The 20,437-nt window shown below is 39.2% G+C and overlaps 2 protein-coding genes and 2 long non-coding RNA genes across 5 annotated transcripts; all 4 read right to left on the bottom strand.

The window, feature by feature from the left end:
• Window positions 1-285: 285 nt before the first annotated feature.
• On the bottom strand, window positions 286-1,926 carry LOC103430085 (chlorophyll a-b binding protein 13, chloroplastic). The gene is made up of 3 exons (XM_008368220.4): window positions 1,521-1,926; window positions 1,248-1,409; window positions 286-917 (listed from the first exon to the last, which is right to left on the bottom strand). Exons 1-3 carry the CDS (start codon window positions 1,641-1,643, stop codon window positions 408-410), a joined length of 795 nt encoding a protein of 264 aa, XP_008366442.1. The 5' UTR covers window positions 1,644-1,926; the 3' UTR covers window positions 286-407.
• Window positions 1,927-6,444: 4,518 nt separating this feature from the next.
• LOC139194794 (cytochrome P450 736A117-like) lies at window positions 6,445-7,217 on the bottom strand. Its single transcript, XM_070819709.1, has 2 exons — window positions 7,119-7,217; window positions 6,445-6,756 (listed from the first exon to the last, which is right to left on the bottom strand). The coding sequence occupies exons 1-2, from the start codon at window positions 7,215-7,217 to the stop codon at window positions 6,445-6,447; spliced, it is 411 nt and encodes a 136-aa protein (XP_070675810.1).
• Window positions 7,218-7,751: 534 nt separating this feature from the next.
• On the bottom strand, window positions 7,752-10,136 carry LOC103411378 (uncharacterized). Of its 2 annotated transcripts, XR_011578831.1 has the most exons (9): window positions 10,022-10,136; window positions 9,867-9,937; window positions 9,392-9,777; window positions 9,242-9,288; window positions 9,055-9,150; window positions 8,842-8,961; window positions 8,617-8,715; window positions 8,147-8,206; window positions 7,752-8,031 (listed from the first exon to the last, which is right to left on the bottom strand). It is a non-coding gene; the product is annotated as an uncharacterized lncRNA (long non-coding RNA). The 2 variants fall into 2 exon arrangements; XR_001789612.3 differs by lacking the exon at window positions 10,022-10,136 and having other exon boundaries at window positions 9,867-10,009.
• A 519-nt stretch (window positions 10,137-10,655) lies between these two features.
• Window positions 10,656-12,214, bottom strand: LOC139194268 (uncharacterized). Its single transcript, XR_011579030.1, has 4 exons — window positions 12,035-12,214; window positions 11,487-11,930; window positions 11,260-11,378; window positions 10,656-10,951 (listed from the first exon to the last, which is right to left on the bottom strand). It is a non-coding gene; the product is annotated as an uncharacterized lncRNA (long non-coding RNA).
• Window positions 12,215-20,437: the final 8,223 nt, after the last annotated feature.

Below are 20,437 nucleotides of genomic sequence, written 5' to 3'. Positions count from 1 at the left end.
TATATTGAAGGTAGAGGTGAATGATTGAAACTATTTGGTATCCTACCCTTTTGTAGGGATTGGAAGGGGATAAGAATGTGTTTGGATGAGTAATTCATCTTTTGTCTTGGGCGTAGCTGAGTTGGCTTGAGTAGTCTACTCTCTCCTTGCACTCAAGTTTGATATCTCCCTCTCGTTGTTTAGATTAGATTAGAATATCGCTTTAATTGAAAAAAGATACTAAGTAATTCTGAAATGAAAGAACTAAGAAGATTGGATTTACTGTTATAGAATTGATACACAAAGTGAAATTTGAAAAATCTGATCAATTAAAATGGCGAGTATTAACATTGACATGTAATTTCCCATTCAATTACATTCTCTCAAACAAGATTAACAATTACTAATTAGAGGAACTGCAGATTAATTTATGATCCGGGCACAAACTTGGTGGCATAGACCCATGCATTGTTGGCTACAGGGTTGTCAAGGTGGTCCAAGAGGTTCTCTAGGGGACCCTTCCCGGTCACAATGGCTTGGACAAAGAACCCAAACATGGAGAACATGGCTAGCCTCCCATTCTTGATTTCCTTCACCTTGAGCTCGGCGAAGGTGACGGGGTCATCGGCAAGGCCGAGAGGGTCGAAGTATTGCCCACCCGGGTAGAGGTTGTTGCCCTCTCCGACACCATCAAGACCATTGATGCGGAATCCTTCAACGAGACCCATGAGGATGACTTGGAACCCAAGCACCGCTAGGATGCTCTGAGCATGGACTAAGTTGGGGTTACCCAAATAGTCGAGGCCGCCTTCGGAGAAGATTTGAGCTCCTGCTTTGAACCACACTGGCTCTTTGAAGTCCACTCTCACCCATTTCTCGAGAACTTCTGGGGTGATGCAGCCTAGTGCTCCAAGCATAGCCCACCGGCCATGGATCACCTAAAGTTGCACAACATTAGTAAAGTACTGTCACTAGCAAAATTTAAGTACTTCTCCTTCCAAATGAATGCAAATTATGCATATCAACGACGACATCTTGTAACATATTGAGAAGGTTATGGTGTCTGATTGTGAATTAGGACTCAAATATCAGTCTCCACCCATTTTGATTTTGAAAGAAGGCAATAGCATGCATTTTTATTGAATGTGCTTAATTTCTTGCTTCATTCATTCTTAATCGTTTGTAACTACATGATATTTGGGTAGTGGGCAAGCAAACCACACACTAATGGCAGTGAGAAACTAACAGTACTTGAAGTGTTGAAGTACCTCAAGAGCCCTGTTCTTAGCAAAGGCCTCGGGGTCAGCTGACAACCCTGCGGTGTCCCATCCGTAATCACCGGGGAATTCTCCGTTCAGGTACGAAGGAGTCTGAGCAGAAAAGGGTCCCAAATACTTCACTCTGTCCGGTCCATACCACAAATCATTGCCCTATATATGTCACAAAAAAAAACCATAATATTAGACATGCATTCCGCAGTTTAGACTAATTCAGTGTAGTCTGTAGACTATTGCTCAGATAATGTATATACATATACATACCATGGTGTATTTGCCAGTTCCCATTGGCACAACATCCTTAAGAGTGTTGAAGCTTGGTCCTCGGCTTTGGCCAAGAAATGGGGTTGTTCTTAGAAGAGTGCTCGAGCTAGCAGCTGCTGCCATGACTTTCCAAGCTTTCGCAACTTAATTCAGTTGACTTGATTTGTTTTGTGATGAAGTAATCCGTGGAATTGTGTTGAAGCTTGGAAGTGTGTAGAAGGGGTAGCTGTGTGTGCAATATTATGCACAGATGGGTGGTTCAGAATGCAGGAGTGGGAAGTATTGATGGGGATTATGAGGGTTTGAATCAACCAATGAGAAGGCTCCAAAGGATTTTCATGCATCTCCAACTCATATCTTTCTATCCACATTTTATCTACCTAGGGCATATCACATGATTCGCATCTTAAACTCACGAGTCTTTAATTATTTTGTTGTGAAAATCTGCACTGTGTGGCACAGTTGAGTTTTGTGTTTGGATGGGCCCTACGGCACATTGCTGATGCGTCAATGAATGGTGGTTGTGAATTGATGTCTCAATTTGATGGAAAGCAATTTATATGGGATGAGTTCATTTTTACGTGATGTCTCGATCCAATAATGTAATAGTGATCAATGTCAATATGAAGAAAAAATTACACATAATATTGTATTATTGAACCAAAATACCACAGTAACTATATATCCGTTTCATGCAAGTCCTCCTAAGATATATTATTTTCTTTCATTCCTATGTTTGACTTGTGCACTACTTGGAATTAAAATTTGATGTTCAGTATTCTGATAGTAATTAATTTTCCTTAACGTGGAAATTGAATTCTACACAAGAGTATAATCATTTTGTTAACTCTGAAACCACAACAGACATGTTAGAATGTGGGCAAAGACTTTTGGATGTCTAAATTAAACTTAACAAAATGAAGGGAACTCAAGCTTGGGTTTTTTGGTGGATGAACATTTACCTCTCATGGTTAAAGGAGGCCGAGTCCTTTTATACACAAAAGAGTTGGGCGTGATGGTAACATGTTGAGGTACATGTGGCGTACCCTAATTGCTGGGTTTGAGTGAAACCAGTATATCAAGTTAATTACCCATCCCTAACATTACCCATTAACTATTGGACTTGTGGAGTCGCAATGAACGGCACCATTAAGAGTCCTCAAGTCAAGGGACTCTTAGTAAACGTTAACGATCATGGCCTATGAGCGAGCCAAAGATGACCCCATGAGATTAAGGGCTTGATAAGGGAGGTAATGGGATTGTGGTTGCAATGGTGGTGCTGGTATGCGTGGTGACAATAGTTGGAAGGAGGGAGCAACGGTTGTGGGAGTGATGATGTCGACGATGATGATGGTAGCAAGGAGTGGCGGCAAGGGCAGCAACAACGAGCGTGGATGGGTGGTCGTGTAAATGGTGATTGAGAGGTAGTGGAGTTGACGGTGTCAGAGATGGTGGAGGTGGTGCCAGAGAAGGAGGTGTTAATGGTCCGGGGGTGGTGGAGTGATGTGGTGGTCGCCGAGGTTCCAAAAAACACTTGGAGTTAGTATGTCGGTCGGCCGGAGCCTAAACGAATTTAAGTAAATTATTATATATCTTTTGTATTTTGGTGAATTTGATGGCATGAGATTAAAGTTCAAATGATTACAATTTATACTAATTTACGAAATATTTTTCAGAAATGATAGGTGTTTATAGTGAACTTAAGGATAAATAAAGATGTCAAACATGCTGTGTCGAAGGCATTTGGCTAAGTGGGACCCTAGAACTCATAGAAGGAAGGTGGGGCGCCACACCAATACTTTATATACGTTCAACCTATGTTAGTTAGGATGCTAGCCGTCCGAACTTGATTGGACAATAATCTAAAAAAATTTAAATGGTCACGTAGGGGGAGAGATTTTTCAATGTCTGGTACGCATATGTTATTATATAAGTGGAGTGAAGTTTCTTTTTCAAGTGTCCCTCAACTTGTATAATGACACATGACATATATGCTTGTGTCCTGGACACACTGAAAAATCTCTCGACATGGGATGGGAATAGAATAGAGAAAAACTTATTTTCTCTCTTCTTCGCTAGAACTTGGAACCAAGAACATAGCTGCTTTGCATTCCTCCTTTCTCAAGTTCAAAAATAGAAAAAAGAAGAAGTTTGAAACGCCTAGACCACCTAGGTCACCCAGTCGTCTGCCTAGGCTACCCAAGTGTCGCCCATGCCGTCCCGACACCTGCCTAACTTCTTTTCTAATTTTCCTCCCAACTATGGGTTAATCCTGGTGGCTGGTCGCTGCCTAGTGCCTAGTGCTAAACGCCACCTAGGCCAATTTAGAACACTGTAGGTTGCCATGATGGTCAGTTGTGATCACCATGATGAGGTGGTGGTGTCATACATGATTTTTCTTCTTAAAACTCTAACTTTATTTTATAAGTGTCTTGTGTTACTTTTCACATTGTGTTTATTTTTATTTTTTTTATTTTTTGTGGAAATCTTGATGGTACGAGGGATATTTCACTGATAACGAAAAAGAAGTTACACCTAGTCAGGGGGACATAAACCATACCCCTCATAAAATAGAATAATAAAAACAATACACGAAAAAGAAGAGGGGACATAAACCTTACCCTTCTAGAAACAAAAGCAAGAAAGATACAAAGAAAAAGAGGGGGGGGGCATGAAACCTAACCCATCTAAAACCAAACCTAAAGGTTTAAACCTGCACGACAAGTTGAGCAACACCATAAAGTAGGGAAAAAAAAGAAGAAAGTGAGACAAACCTGGATGCTAAGATGCACATTAATTTGAGAAGCGGTAGCCAGACAAGCCAATATAATCTAAAAACAATGCAGCACGAGCCGTTAGCGGAGGAGAATCATGCAAAGTTAAAGTTGGAGAAGACAAGCCCATGTTAGCAAAATTGTCCACAACAAAATTTCCTCCTTGATATATGTGAGATGCATAGAAAGTCATTTTCTGAATGCGATCCAAACAAATAGACCATTGTGTAAAGAGAGGCCAAAGAGGATTAAAATCAGACGATTGAAGAGTATAATTAACACTACAACTATCACTTTCCAACCAAAGACAATGCCAACCCAGCTGATATGCAAACTCTACACCAATAATAATTGCAGATAATTCTGCAAAAAAAAAAGTTGCGATGACCAATCCATTAGCAGAAACCACCAAGAAAATAACCATGACAACTCCTGAAAACTCCTTCGCAAGCAGCAGGATCAAGATTTCCTTTAGATAAACCATCTGTATTAAGTTTGATCCAAGGAAACCAAGGAGGAGACCAAAGGACAAGAAGAATAGTAGGTGCCTTGCCAGAGATAGGTCGGATCCCCAACGAAGAGATGATTCGAGTGTTAAAACCTTGAGAGTAACCAGGAATAAACTTTCCACCATGAACAATCGCATAATTGATAAACATGCAGAGATGATGAAAACAGATTGGTCAGTCCTCACAAATAAACTTATTTCGAGCCTTCCAAATAGCAGCAATAGTAGAAAGACCCACAAAAACCCAAAGATTATGCAATTGTTGGGAAAAAGATTTATGCACATAGATATCCCAAAAAAAAAAAAATCCAAAGAATTTGAAAGAGGCAAAAAGGTAACAAGCTGCCTAGATATCCGACAGCCGAAGAAAAGATGAGCTGTAGATTCTTCAGAATTATGACATAAACAACAAATGGATGCCAAAGAAATACCACATCGTTGAAGTGCACCCTTGGTAGGAAGTTTATCATGAAAAAGCTGCCAAGCCAAAATAGATAGTCGTGGCATAATAAAATGTTGCCAAATAACCTTAGCCCAAGCACAATCACTATGTTTACTTCGAATAAGCTGATAACCAGAAGAAAAAGAAAACTTCCCTGTAGGCAAGGGCTCCCAAATCAATATGTCATCCTCGACATTTAAGGGCAAAGGTAGATGTAAACTTTGTTGCACCACATTAGGGAATAAATTTATAAAGTAATCTGGTAAAGATCAACATTGTGCTTCAATAATATCTGAAACCCGAGGAAGAACCTTAGGTGAAATGATGAAGATAAATAAGGGCTAATAATGGGTTCATCCAACCATTTGTCAAACCAAAAGGAAACTGACATCCCATCACAAATAATCCAATGACTATTTTATTCAAAATAGGCAAAGCGCGTTTCAGACCATGCTACACTGAAGACTGTAAATATATATTTTGGTTTTTGTAAGGCGAAAGAGGAAAACGTTGACGAGCGAAAGAACCCTACAAAGAAGAGGATTGTAAAGCATCCCATCTAAAACTAAGCATAGCCGTCAAGTTCAAAGAAGCTAATTCACGAAGACCAAGCCCACCTTCATGTTTAGGTCCACACACCATACTCCAATCAACAGTTAAATTTTGCATGTTGTGGTTTTCATTTTCTAACCTTATTCTTTAAAATAGTCCACCAAATACATTTTACACTTAATTTTGTATATATAAAACGAAAAACTGATTTATTAAACATTACCTAATCGACTTTTAATCACACTCTAAAATACTATATATGGGGCTCACAAAGAGCATGGTAACCCAATTGACCCAATTGGATTAGGTACAGGAGATATTTTATTGAATTAAGAAAAAAGAACATAATAGATAGTAAATTCAAAGTACTCAATTGAAATATGGTTGGGAGGGCCGGTATTTTTCTTTTGTTTTTTTGGGCAACTATTTTTGAACGGCCAGAATAGGGCCACACTGTCCTTGAAGCAGTTTTATTACAAGACTGACTCCTTCTCCTGAAATATACACACGGTGATACACTTCAGTCAGAAAATGTAATAGCCACAACTTGAAGAGGATACTTTCTATGTAGGGCTGCACCAATGTTTTCGGTCATGTCTAAGTCCTCCCCTCTTGCACCATCAGGCAATCCTCAGTCGAACTTGTGCACTAAATTTGCAAAAGCAATCTCGCTAATAGCGATGACAAACTGAATCCCTGGGCAGCCTCGTCTTCCTGCGCCGAACGGAAGAATTGGAAGTAGTTCCCTTTATAATCTACGGCACCATCCAAGAACCTTTCTGGCCCGTACTCCTCTGGCTGGTCGTACGACTTGCGATCTCTTCCAATCTGCCATGCATTCACCAGAACTTGTGTGCTGGTTTTAATGTCGTAACCGTTTATTTTCACATCTTGCGACGACATCCTTGGCATTAGTATTGGAGCTGGAGGATGTAAGCGGAGACTCTCCTTGATCACGGCCTTCAAGTACAAGTACAACTATTAATTAACCTCTCTTTGTTCTATATTTCTAAGTTAAAGGAAAAATTTTGGTAGTTTAATTGAAAACCTATTTATACACACAAAATTGACCATGCATATATATATTGCACGCATGTAAGAGTAGAGGCAGACGTTACTATTGTATGTGAGACCCATCTGTATTAGAGAGTGTGTCAACAATGAGGTTGTCAAACTTAAGAGACATCATTGTATGTGAAAATTTATTCATTCAAACATTTTGTTATGTAAAGATAAGAGTACACCATGTTTACAAAAAAATAAAAAATAAAGATAAGGCACTAAGGGAGTGTTAATTGCCAAATGATAGCCTTTATGCTAACTCGATCAATAGGAGAACGAGCTAATTTATCTTTCTGAAGGGAAAGCAAAATGTCCACGACATCTTTTTGGTCCTCATTCTTGACAAGAGAATCATCCATTGGCTCACTCTACTTGGTCCCTAGAGCCACTCTGCATATGACGTCGTTAGTAAGCGTCACGAGCATTTCGCTTAAATTCAAAGTTGACGATGTTGACGTCGAAGAGGAGGAGGAGCACTGCTTAGTTATGTTGCTGATCAAGGGTTTGATCTCCTCTTCTCTCACTGCACGAAAAGAGCGAAACCTTTCTCCAATACTCACTACTAGAATTTTGGCTAGAGGACACCCTTTTCATTGGTGTCTCCTGTCAGTTGTGGACACTCACGTTGGTGGCAAACCTCAATTGCCACCAAGCAGCCACTAAATTAGAGAACATGTCCTATGTAGAGGACTCTATTGTAACAATGGAGACCCTTATTACATTGGTGCCATCTGCAAACAGTGCCACCCTAATTCACGTTGGTGTCAAAGTTGCAAATTGTGTTTTAAAACAAAGGATGCCCTGTGTGGGCACCCAAATTGGAGTATCATATTTCTTTTTCTGTTTTTGGTGAGAAAACAAATTGTAATATCATTAAAATATAAGAAAACAACTATAAATTTGCACAACTGATATTTTATGCAATTTTGTACAAATGTTGGAACCAAACTTTAAAAAGTCTTCCAACCCTTTGTTTCCAAGAGCTTAATCATTTCAATAACTTGAATCTGATCATCAGCTGCAACCCGCACCCAAAATCAAACCCACAAATTTCGTAAGAATAATGTTAACTCAAGTCCAACTGTTAAAGTGATTAGAGTTGAGGACAACACTGAGATATGATTACTGAATTGCTTCAACTAAGAACATATCTGCTATCAACTTCTCTGTGATCTGTAAGCATCAAATATAATTACTGAATTGCTTCACAGAAAAATGGACCACAGGGAAACCTATATGAGTGGTGACGAATAGACTGAATTGCTCATCAAGTGCAATAACTCTTTACCTTCAGCAGTCTTTCTCTTTCCATCTTGTATTGCTCAAACAGGCTCATCTTCTCTACCACCTGATGGGTGCACACACATAAAAACCAAATTCAGAAAGGCAATTTGTTGTCACATGCCCAACATACCAACACTTATATACATCTGTTATCTCCAAAGCGACATATTTAAGAAGAGCAACTTCATGAAGTTGTCCTTACAGATATCTCACAGTTGTTCATTTCATGTTAAGATTGTCATTCCATGTTACGATGCAAACATAAACGTTTATTCTACAAAATTTGTCCCCACAAGTAATTTACATGTTAGGATGATGTCACAAAGTTAATTCTACAAAATCGAGGCAATAACTTATTTCCCAAATGCTACCTGAAAACAATTTTTTTTCAGAGTTTATATGCACTACTAAGCTGAGTGATTGAAAATATAGAGACAAAGCACATATTCTTAAGGCTGAAGTATTCAAAATCACCTGATGGTCAAACTCTACTCGCTCTATTGCCCGCATGTCACTGTGGAGCTTCAGGTCTGTTGGTATTGTTATTTCTTTTACTAGAGGTTTCAGTAAGCACTTAGATGACAAATACAAAGATATGCATACAAGTTAGTCGTTCGGTCTTGTCTGTCTTGCAATAGCAATAAAATCACTTAAATAGTATTTTTCATGTGATTTGGGACATTGAATTGGTATCTATACCTCTGCTTCGTCAGTTGTCCATGGGAGGCCCTAAGCAATTGGTATCCGCTGTCTCTCCTCCTCCATCATCATCTCTTGTAGCTTCTTCGTGAATTCTTCCTCCTTTTGTCTTCCCCTTTCCTGCAGTGATATCACAAAACAAAGTTAGAAGCAACGCAAGCCAAGTAAACTTTCGAGTGCTTTTCGATACCATTCATTTTCAGCACAGTTTACCTATATTCTTAGCTTGAATGGCTTAGTGCTAGTGGCTCTCAGTTGCTTTTTCTTCTTCCATCTCCCTCCTCCGATTGTGCTACAAGATTCAGAGCTCTGAAATTCAAACCGGAATACAGAGGTAACCTGAGTTAGTCAATCATTTTCAATCTACAAATAATGTAAAAACAGTAAGGACAAGAATTACATTTCCTCGGCTCCTTCGCCCCCCCATTCGAAGTCCTGCTTGAGACACTGTTTAGTCAAAAGAGCACAACCAAACTGAGTCAGGACATACAACAAACACCTGATGTGCATCAAATTCTCATGCTAACTATAATCAAGTATAATTGCTAACCTTTCCAGACTTCCATCCCAAGAAGAAGAGACTGAAGTTTGCCGATCCAGACCGAGATTCTCCGTCGTCAACAACAAGTTTGGCGGGAAAAACGAAGAAGACGAGACCTGTGTTTCCGGTGCCTTAGGAGGCTACAATCCGGGCAATGCCCACTTGGCCGCCTTCTTCCCAATCTCTTCCGCTGCTTCCTCCTCCCCATTCTGCTCATCCGGATCCTTCGAGCTCTGAATCGAAACCAGCTTCTCAAACACCTGAATCAAATGCATCACCTTTCCACTCTTCGGCACGCTCTTCCTCGTCTCTTCCAGCAACTAAGACCTACAAAAACTTCCATTCTTCTCGGCCCAGGTCTCAAACAACCTTGATTCACCTTCCTCGTCCCCAATCTTCGACATGCATACAGAAAATGGAATTAAGATTTGAAATCTAGAATCGATCCAAAAGCTGAACGTTTTTATTTTGGAAAAGAACTTACACTGGAAGACAGCCCACGAGGAGAGGATCATCTTTACCTCTTGGGTCGAGGTCCAATTCCGGCAAGCTTGGCTGTAAATTGGCCGGAAAATCCATGGTTACCGTTTCTTAGATATGAAATTGAGGAAATTCGGCTTCGAATTTGATGAAACTAACTTGGGAGTTGGATAGAGGACGGGAAGAGGATTTTGGAGGTGCAAGTTGACGGTCGTTGGTGTTGTATAGCTATAATTCTAGTAGTGACTCACCATAAGGTGCAAATGACACATCTTTGAAATTGTAGCAAAACTTCTTGAAGAATATGATCTGGGGTTTGTTGGCAAATGTGGTGTTATGGGTTTTCATGATCTCGCAGGCAGCCTCAGCGGACGAGACCACAGGGACTGGCGTACTTCCAAAATGGATCAGCATGAGAGGCCCGTGTCGCTGAGATAAGGTTTGAAGTGAGCGATGAATTTGCAAGCTTACTTGGTGAAGGTTTCCAATGATAGGGAGCTTTGGTGGAGAAGGTGGTGGTGCGTTTGCGGAGGTGGATGACCATCTGTATAAGAGGACGAGGAAAGTGGCTAGAAGTAGCAATTGGAAGGGCCAAAATTGTAACAAGTTTGCCAAGGTTTCTTTTAAGGGAGTTAACATTTCTTTGTAGTTTTCCTTTTTCTGTGTAAATGTCTGTGTATGGCAATTAGGGCTGGGTTCGGTTCTCAACGGTTTGGTTCGGTTCGGTTCGGTTCAAATTTTTTCAGTTTTTTTTTTGTTTGGATTTTTCGGTTCGGTTTCGGTTTTTTTTTGGTTTTTTTTTTTTTTTTTTTTTTTTTGTCTTCCTCCAAAAATTTAAAAAAAAAATTGAAAATATGAAAGTTTACATTCAAAGTCACTTCAGAGTCATCCTTTTTCGGTTATTCAACACAACACAACACACACACACCATGCCCATTGTGACCGCTGATGCTCGTCATAGATATTTGTTTGGGCATAAACATCAGGTTTATGTTGTACTGAGGTGTGACTCAAAGATGACAGAAAGTTGGAAAGGTCTCTTGATCCAAGTTCTCGTGGAGTACCAAGACCAGTTACAGCTGCGCTATCCTGCATACATGAGATAATTTACAGAGGGATAATAGCTTGTTATCATACCAGAAAATGTGTGGCTTCATCATTTCCAATCAACTCTAGGCTTATGCTATGTTAATGAAGGGTTACAAAGACATTACATGTTGGGTTTGACTGCTTGAGATAGTTTCTTGCAAATAAAGACTCTTATATACTCATTGGTGTTGCTGAAACTTTCATTGGTCCCCATTTCCATACCTAATCGTGTCTTACTTTGCAATCACAGAAACAAAAAATTTCCAACAACCAAGGGAGAACAAAGAAAGAACAACCCAGTGTATTACCTCTATCATGACTGCAACAGACATGGGATCATGTCTGCGCCATATATAGTCTCTCAATTTCATGCCCTCAGCAGCCACACCTTTCTTGACGGCTTGTATGGCAACAAGAAGAGAAGCACCTACATAATGGATGCAAAGGTTAAAAGGGGGAACATGTGAAACAAATAAACTAATCATATGATTGGGCTTCCCATCATTGTTTTGAAAGATAATGCATCAAGCTGTACCTTCAATAATAAATGAGCAACTAATCACAAGAGCTGCATACTGAATATTTGGAGGGGCTGAGGAAGAGGCAGACAAATTCTATAAAACCGCAATAGAATTTACAAACACAATAGATAATCTAAGAAATTAACAGTAAGTTATTAGAAAGAAAAAAATAATAACTGCCAAAAGATACCAACAACAGATATCAAAGACCAGACAAATCTTTCCTTGGAGTATCCATAACTGCCAGAATCAAAGACATAGCATGATAATTAGAAATAATTTTTTGTGCGAGCAGATAATAATATATATGCATGCAGTTAATTTCTATTCGTAGCTCTTGACTTCTATTCACAGCTCGACATATATATGCTTGGAGTATCCCTCGAGCTTCATCTGCAAGTAATAGTGGACCAACTCTTCTTCTGTGGGGCGGAATCGGAATCCCAGAAACAATCACACTGAAAATGAGCACACATTCATAGATCTCAGTCACTTCATAACACTAATAAATCCAGAAAATCGGCAGATTAATAGAAAATGCAAAGTACTCCACGGCTGCTACCTCACTGTAGCCGTCTGCGAGCCCAAGTTTCAAAAGACGCCGACTATTCGAATTCCTTGCAAAATCCTCCACACCACATCTGGTAACGTCTCTCACCCAAGCTATCTGACAATAAACAAACAAACAGACGAAAGGGTTCGAACCCTTGCGCTGCAACTTGAAAATTTTCCCTGAAACCAACTTGGCAACATGTTATGTTTTGTTATGATTGAATGACTAAACTATTTATAATATTGAAAAAAAAAATAAATAAATATATATATATATATCGGTTCGGTTCAGTTTCCGAACCTTAAAAACCGAAACCGAACTGACCAGATTCGGTTCGGTTCGGTTTGACAGTTTCGGTTCGGTTTTTTTTCGGCCTCGGTTCGGTTTGGTTTTCGGTTTTTTTCGGCCTCGGTCCGATTTGGTTTTCGGTTTTTTTCGGTTTTCGGTTTTTTGAACCCACCCCTAATGGCAATATGTATGTTTTTATACTAGGAATAGGAAATGTGTGCGTAGTGTAGCTAAGTTATACGATCAGGCCTTAAATCAGACACGTTTCTAAACCACGGCTCAGACACTCACTTTGGACGCTAAAATTGTTGGGCATAATTTGGTTTCTGTTCTTGTTCAGTTGGGCCTAATCTTTCAGTCAAAACTTTGTGCCTTTTCAAAGTTGGAATATACTTCTAAGTTTGAATCTCCTTTAGGCACCACGATTAGTTAGGTTTCTATCCTTAAACTTTAAGGGCATATTTGGTGGGCTAGTTGGGATATGTTTTGACCGATTGAAATCGACTTAAGTCCAGTCCATGTTTGTCTTGTCAAAATATGAGCTGGACAAAATTAGTTATGAATCCACAATAGATGGGTTATATAACTATTTGGACCCGATTTTACACCATCGGCCCGAGTAATCAAGTCCGTTGAGTGAGCATGGTTCTTAATCGTTGGATAAGAAAGTTAAGATAATTTTGTTCTGGTTAAGAGATAATATTATGATTTTTTTAATCATAATAATTATCTTTTAATAATGAATTATCTTGACGCATTCAGACGTATGGATTGGAGCATCAGAGCATCATGTGAAGAGTCCTAACATGTGATGGCAAATGATTTTTATTGATTGGTGATTATTCATCTAAACCACACTGCAATCTTTATTGCATGAAGATAAGGGGGAGTCCAACGTGAAGGATTAGCCATGTTTTTTAATTTTTAATTTGGTGCCAGTTGCGTTGGTTGAAAAGAAAATGAGTTTGGTTTGTGTTTGGGCCATATGCTCCCCTATCTAATTGTAAAGTCTGATGGATGGAGTTTGACATGATATTTGATGTAAGACTACCTTCCATGTATGCCTACATGTGGACTTTCTGGATGCTGACGATGATAATGCAACTTGAAATGTCTAGAAGGTCCACATGAAATTGTTGGGTGATTTGAATAACGAGATAAGTATCAAATCCAGTAGCCAGATTAATGATGTCCTATTTAAAATAGGATTATACCGCAAGGGTGGACTGACGGGATAAGGAGATTTTCAAGCACAAAAGATGGGATTGCATGCAAATCGGATGGTCAGAAGATAATATTCATAAGAATATTATTGGCAATTTACACGGCGAATAGTTTTACAAAGCCATCAAACAGATTGCATTGCTATAAATACAAGAGCATTAGCAGCATGGAGGGGATCTCCAACACAACACACAAACTGCTCTGCGCAAACCCTTGCTCTATGCGAAACCTCTCAAACATCTTGAGATTTTTTTTATTTTCTTTTTCGCCAACACATTTTCAGTTTGGATAAACAGCATTGTGAAGGCAATCGGCGAACATCTTCAGTTTGGATAAACATCACTGTTGCTGTAAAATCAGCCGACCGCAGAGCACCTTCAGTTTGGATAAACAGCACTGCGTCGAGGCCGACTGATTATCTATCCAAGTCTCGGTCGAGAAAGATTTTTTCCTTATTGGCAGAGGTCATCTCATTAGCATTTTCGGCGAAGTGAGGTGTTACAAGTTATTATATTCGACACATTGAAAGCCGAATTTGATATTGAACTTCGCAGAACTAGAAGCTTTGTCTTCAAGCTCTAGAACCCGAAGGCTGAAAATGTTCTTTCCTCGGCCGCAATCGCGAGATTCAGAAGTCATCAGTGCACCCAACGCAACGTCAACAAATTTTACTCCTCGACCGAGCTTGGCTGACAAGTTCGCACGCCTCGCATACAACCGAAGGACATAGTTAGCTTATTAATTACTCGGCCTGTGCGCCACGTAGGCTTGGTAGTTTTTAGGGTCAACATTTTGGCTCGCCCAGTGGGACACAGTGCTAAAACTACGAAGTTCACATGATAGATCAAGATTTCAATAGGTTCCGTTGGAGACTTGGCGCCAAGTGAAGCATTGCTACAAGAAGAAAGCAAAACTCCTTGACAAGTTGTCTAGAAGATGGGGGCAATTTTCCGCTCCAACAACAATCAAACTTCGGCCTAGGAAAATTGTCAAGACGGCCAAAGAAGAACCTAGGCCACTTGTTTTTTCGGTCGAGAATGAAAGTGTGGTAGGCCTAGAAGAAAAAGTTCAAGTTTTTGAGCCAAAAATTGACTCAGAAAATAATTCGTCAAATGAAGGTTCCAATGATGAACGAGGCCGATACACGACTTTAGACGAAAAAACCACATCAATTGATATGGTAATTGGAGACGTGATCTTAGAAGCCGAAACCACGCCAATTGATATGATTATTGGTGATAAAGCCGATATAGAGAAATCCCATTCGGCTAAGCTATTCGAATTAAGAGCCGAAATTAACAAAATAATTATGCTTGGGGGGGGGGGCATAATAATTGTTCAACACATTCGGCGATCGAAAATGAAAAATATTTTACTGAGTCAAAAATATTTAGAGAAAATTCTTTATTCGGCCTAGAGCGAAATCAAGTTGAGAAATTTGATATTAAAAGATCTCGGCTTAGAATAAAGCATTGTTGGCCTCCGCTTGATTATGGTTTGACCATTTATTTTTTTCTTAAAAAAAAAAGAATTGATTTTCTTCACCATTCAGCTATTCAACCGATGCTTAAGAAGATGGTATAATTGGCGTTGCTGACTTTGATTGGTCGAGTTGTCACGAATAAGAATTTATTTTATTATCCATCTGGCTGTTTGAGCCGATGATGCATAAGAAGATAGGAGGGCAACGAGCATCCTGACCTCGTACAAAAACAAAAAAATTCGGCCGTCTAGGCCGAGAGTAAGCGAGCAAGGTCGGTGGATGTTAAAAACCATTCCAAGGCTTGATTTTTTGTGGCCTTGGTTATATATATATATATGAAACCAGTTGGCGTCATGGGGTTTGATATATATATACTTGGCAACATTGCATGTAGCAGTATCACATGTTCCTCGGCCGACGATGATGTTTCTCGGCCCACCAAGCATATATAGCTACTTGATGTTTCTTGGCCGGAAGGAATTGTTCGTGATAACTTCTGAAATCCAGCTGACAACCGAATGAATTTTTAGATGAATGGCGTCGATGCAGTTACTTGATCCCAATTTTTGGAGTATTTCTTTATTCGGTGGAGTAAGTTCAAATGAAAGTTGATATTTTCCTCAACCATTCGGTTTACGGGCCGATATTCAAAGAAATAAGGGAGGAATAAGTGGTGTGCTCGGCTTAATCATATTTTTAATCATCTTCTAGCGTAGCCATTCAGTTTAATCGTTTTGGCACTCGGTGTATTAGAGGCCATTCGACAGCTGAGCACGATGCAATCACATGCCTAATCTATTACGTGGTTTCGGTCGAGCTCGACGATAGTATATTTCTTGGTCTTGTCTTTCTCTACCAAGAAGCTTGACGTCTTTGTCTTGGCGTTCTTGATTGAGAAATTGAGGATGTCAGCCAACATGGGTATTTGTCGACAGTCGAATAGGTAAAAGGTGGCCGAGGATTGATGGTAGGCTGAGTTACTGATACTCAAGTTTTCTTATTCTCGGCTCCATTTTTATTTTTCGACCAAATGAAGTGGACGGTCGAAGTACTTACAAAGTTTCTGGCGAAGGAGTCTCTGTTGAGCCTTGTATAAGAAATAATGGTAGTTGAAAGATGATAAGTATGGAGTGCTTGAGGATGCTTTTCCACCATGGTCACAACGCTGAAGATGTCCTAAGTCGGCTAAATAACCAACGGTGATTTCAGCAGAGAACTTATAGACATTCAAGTCCCCAGTCAAGTTCCTCATGTTGCTAGACTACCAAAGGAAAAGCCATCATGCTTTTGAGGGTAGGAATTAATGATGGGACATGCTACTTCTTCATAAAATCTCGATGATGAATAGCTCGGCCAAAACCTATGTGGGTGGTTTGTCGAAGAAGGGAAATTCCTGAGCATATGGGTTCTCGACCTCCTTCTTTGGTCGTGATGCTCTTGGAAATTATTCGACCCTAGGCTTAATTTCCTTAACCATTCGGCTTTCGGGCCGAAGCTCAAGGAAACTGGGGGGCAATGTTTGTACCCGATTTTACACCATCGGCCCGAGTAATCAAGGCCGTTGAGTGAGCATGGTTCTTAACCATCGGATAAGAAAGTTAAGATATTTTTGTTCTGGTTAAGAGATAATATTATGGTTTTTTAATCATAATAATTATCTTTTAATAATGAATTATCTTGACGCATTCAGACGTATGGATTGGAGCATCAGAGCATTATGTGAAGAGTCCTAACACGTGATGGCAAACAATTTTTATTGATTGGTGATTATTCATCTAAACCACATTGCAATCTTTATTGCATGAAGATAAGGGGGAGTCCAACGTGAAGGATTAGCCATGTTTTTTTGGGATTAATTTGGTGCCAGCTGCGTTGGTTGAAAAGAAAATGAGTTCTAGTTGGATTGTGTTTGGGCCATATGCTCCCCTATCTAATTGTAAAGTCTGATGGATGGAGTTTGACAAGATATTTGATGGAAGACTACCTTCAATGCATGCCTACACGTGGACTTTCTGGATGCTGACGATGATAATGCAGCTTGAAATGTCTAGGAAGTCCACATGAAATTGTTGGTTGATTTGAATAACGAGATAAGTATTGAATCCAGCAGCCAGATTAATGATATCCTATTTAAAATAGGATTATACCGCAAGGGTGGACTGACGGGATAAGGAGATTTTCAAGCACAAAAGATGGGATTGCATGCAAATCGGATGGTCAGAAGATAAGATTCATAAGAATATTATTGGCAATTTACACGGCGAATAGTTTTACAAAGCCATCAAACAGACTGCATTGCTATAAATACAAGAGCATCAGCAGCATAGAGGGGATCTCCAACACAACACACAAACTGCCTTGCGCAAACCCTCGCTCTACGTGAAACCTCTCAAACATCTTGAGATTTTTTTATTTTCTTTTTCACCAACATATCTTCAGTTTGGATAAACAACATTGTGAAGGCAACCGGCGAACATCTTCAGTTTGGATAAATAACATTGTTGCCGTAGAATCAGTCGACCGCGAAACACCTTTAGTTTGGATAAACAACACTGCGTTGAGGCCGACTGGTTATCTATCCAAGTCTCGATCGAGAAGGATTTTTTCCTTATTGGCAGAGGTCATCTCATTAGCTTTTTCGGCGAAGTGAGGTGTTACAAGTTATTATATTCGACACATTGAAAGCCGAATTTGATATTGAACTTCGCAGAACTAGCAGCTTTGTCTTCAAGCTCTAGAACCCGAAGGCCGAGAGTGTTCCTTCCTCAGCCGCAGTCGCGAGATTCAGAAGTCAGCAGCACACCCAACGCAACGTCAACAAATTTTACTTGTCGGCCGAGCTCGGTCGACAAGTTGGCATGCCCCGCTTTCAACCGAATAACGCAGTTAGCTTATTAATTACTCGGCCTGCGCGCCATGTAGACTTGGTAGTTTTTAGGGTCAACAATTAGTTAAAGTGGAGTAACCACGCCAATTGATATTATTATTGGTGGAAAAACCTTATTCGTGCTACACGTGATTTACACGTTTTAAATGTATTTATATGCATAAATTGACAAAATGAAAGTAAAATATTTAAAGTAAATGAATAATCTTAGATTATGCTAGAAGAAACCCCTCATAAACCAATTAAAGTAGTTGAATCCACATAATAAAATCGGTCTCTATAGAATTTACATTAAGAATAGAGAAAATAATATTTAATAAACAACTGATTAAATCACATTATTGCTAGCCCATTGTGAGGCTAAGTCCATTCCCTCCTCCTTAGTGTAAATAATATCGTTTGTTAAAAAAAAACAATCATTTGACAACTAATTTAATCACATTATTATCCGCGTGCGAAAGTCCCTTTTTATAACTGGCATTACACGCCTCTTAAGATGTTTTGAACGTATTTAAAAATAGAGAAAATAATATTGAATGAACAACTAGTCGAATTACATTATTTCTAGCCTATTGTTAAGCACTAATTAAAAAAATAGCACAAAAAAATTAATTATTACAAAAGCACTCTTAAAATGATGAAAATACCCATACCTTATTTGATGCATTATTTTGGGATATCTTTGAAGTTTTTTTGTCTTGGGGGCATTTTTATACAAATATTTTTGTTGAAGCTTGGTGACACCAAAAACACTATTCACCTTTTGTGTTGGCTTTATATATAGAAGCATATACATGTACTTGATCTGTAACTGTCCCTTATTGGCAGAGATTTTTCAATGTGACTGGTACATGGGGTGGTACATCACGTGTCACTATACAAATGGTGAGATATGTATGCTAAAAAGTTAATAACTTAAAAAATAAAATTTCCCACCACTCCTATTAAAACACATGATGTACCATATGTGTTCCTGTTCCTGTTCCTGCCACAACTAAAAATTTCTCCATAGAGAGAGAGATTAGAGAGAGAGAGAGATAGCAATAATCGAGAGAAAGAGAGAGAGTGATTAGGGAGAAATGGAAAGGTGGTTTGCTTAAATTGTGAGAGAAGCCTTTCTTTCTAATGGTTCTGATCAATCTGGAATTTGTGCTGTGGATTTGAGCGGTTTGGATTAATCTCCATCTATGCATTTTAGCATCTAACTTTTTATTTTTTATTTATTTTTATTTTGGAACAAAGTGGACAATTTATTACCGACAACACACATTACAAAGTAGTGGTCCAGATACAAAGTAAGCACAAGGTGGACCATAAAACAAAAGAGGGCCCAAAAACAGTTTGGAAGCCCAACACACAGAAAACAACAAAAAGCAAAATCCTAGAGAAGCTACAGTCCATGTTGCAAAAGTTGCCGCCTCAAAGAACTTGCTCCATGCCATGATCACCACAGACTGTTGACCCTCTTGACTTCCTTCAATTATTCCATCAGTAATCCCAAAGTTGAGTAAGAGAGAGGTTGCAACATCTTCCCAGAACCACCACAACAACGATCGCCGCCACAAAATACAGAAGCTACACTCCATGTTGCTAAAGGAAGACCGTGGGAAAACAGATCCCATGGGCAATATCGCCAACGAGGGTGAACATCGAGAAGGACCAACAAGAGCCCACAAGGGTGGTGGTGCAAACACCAGAGCTAAAGCTCTACACACCCCTCCCAAAATACCGTGACAAATCGTGGAGAACATCGACGGTAATCGATCGAACTTGTAGATGGATGGAAAGATGATGGAACCCACTGATGAAAATGATGGAGAGATAAACGAGTGTCATAAACCAATTAAAGCAACTAAATCTAAATAATAAAATTTGTCTCTATAGAATTTACATTAAGAATAGAGAAAATAATATTTAATAAATAATTGATTGAATCACATTATTATTAGCTTATTGTGAGCCTAAGCCTACCCACTCTCCCTTAGTGTAGATAATACCGTTTATTAATAATAATAATAAAAAGAATATGTACTAAGTGAAAAAGAATATCGTTTGTTAAAAATTCTTTCTAACTTTGTTTGGACCCGATTTTATGCTATCGGCCCGTTGCGTTAAAACCATTAGATGGCTCCAAGACTAAACTGATTTTTTTTATATTACTATTAATTTTAATTATGGTAATTATCTTAAGAGAGTTTTTTGAGTCTGAGGATATCGGGATGAAATGGGATTAACATGGCGAAAGTTGTGGAAGTCTACAAAGTCATGGCTTTTTGCTTGGATAAGGAATTGAGCTAGTCATATTTGATTTGAAAAGCATGCAGCATGTGGAGATTGGGTGGATTCACAATCAAATGGGGTTGGTTTGTGATTATCCATTTGAGTTCATGAAGATTGCATGGAGCATGCATGCAACATTATTAGCGGAGACAAGCCCACGTGGCCTAGAGTTCCGTTTGAGATTGAATATATCTCATCAAGCGCGTGGCCTCATCATATATTTTGGTTCAGGATAAAGATGCATGAGTGA

Source organism: Malus domestica, chromosome 03 (assembly GCF_042453785.1).
Source record: "Malus domestica chromosome 03, GDT2T_hap1".
Lineage (NCBI taxonomy): Eukaryota > Viridiplantae > Streptophyta > Magnoliopsida > Rosales > Rosaceae > Malus > Malus domestica.
This window is presented reverse-complemented; position numbering and strand designations above follow the sequence as displayed.

What these genes read in the sequence shown, in the direction of transcription:
- LOC139194794 (XM_070819709.1), bottom strand. Translation starts at nt 7,217, where the DNA reads ATGGATGATTCTCTTGTCAAGAATGAGGACCAAAAAGATGTCGTGGAC. An exon ending in CTCGTTCTCCTATTGATCGA is followed by an intron (nt 6,757 to 7,118) that starts GTTAGCATAAAG and finishes TTGTACTTGAAG; the next exon opens with GCCGTGATCAAGGAGAGTCT.
- LOC103430085 (XM_008368220.4), bottom strand. Translation starts at nt 1,643, where the DNA reads ATGGCAGCAGCTGCTAGCTCGAGCACTCTTCTAAGAACAACCCCATTT. An exon ending in GAACTGGCAAATACACCATG is followed by an intron (nt 1,410 to 1,520) that starts GTATGTATATGT and finishes TGACATATATAG; the next exon opens with GGCAATGATTTGTGGTATGG. An exon ending in CTAAGAACAGGGCTCTTGAG is followed by an intron (nt 918 to 1,247) that starts GTACTTCAACAC and finishes GTGCAACTTTAG; the next exon opens with GTGATCCATGGCCGGTGGGC.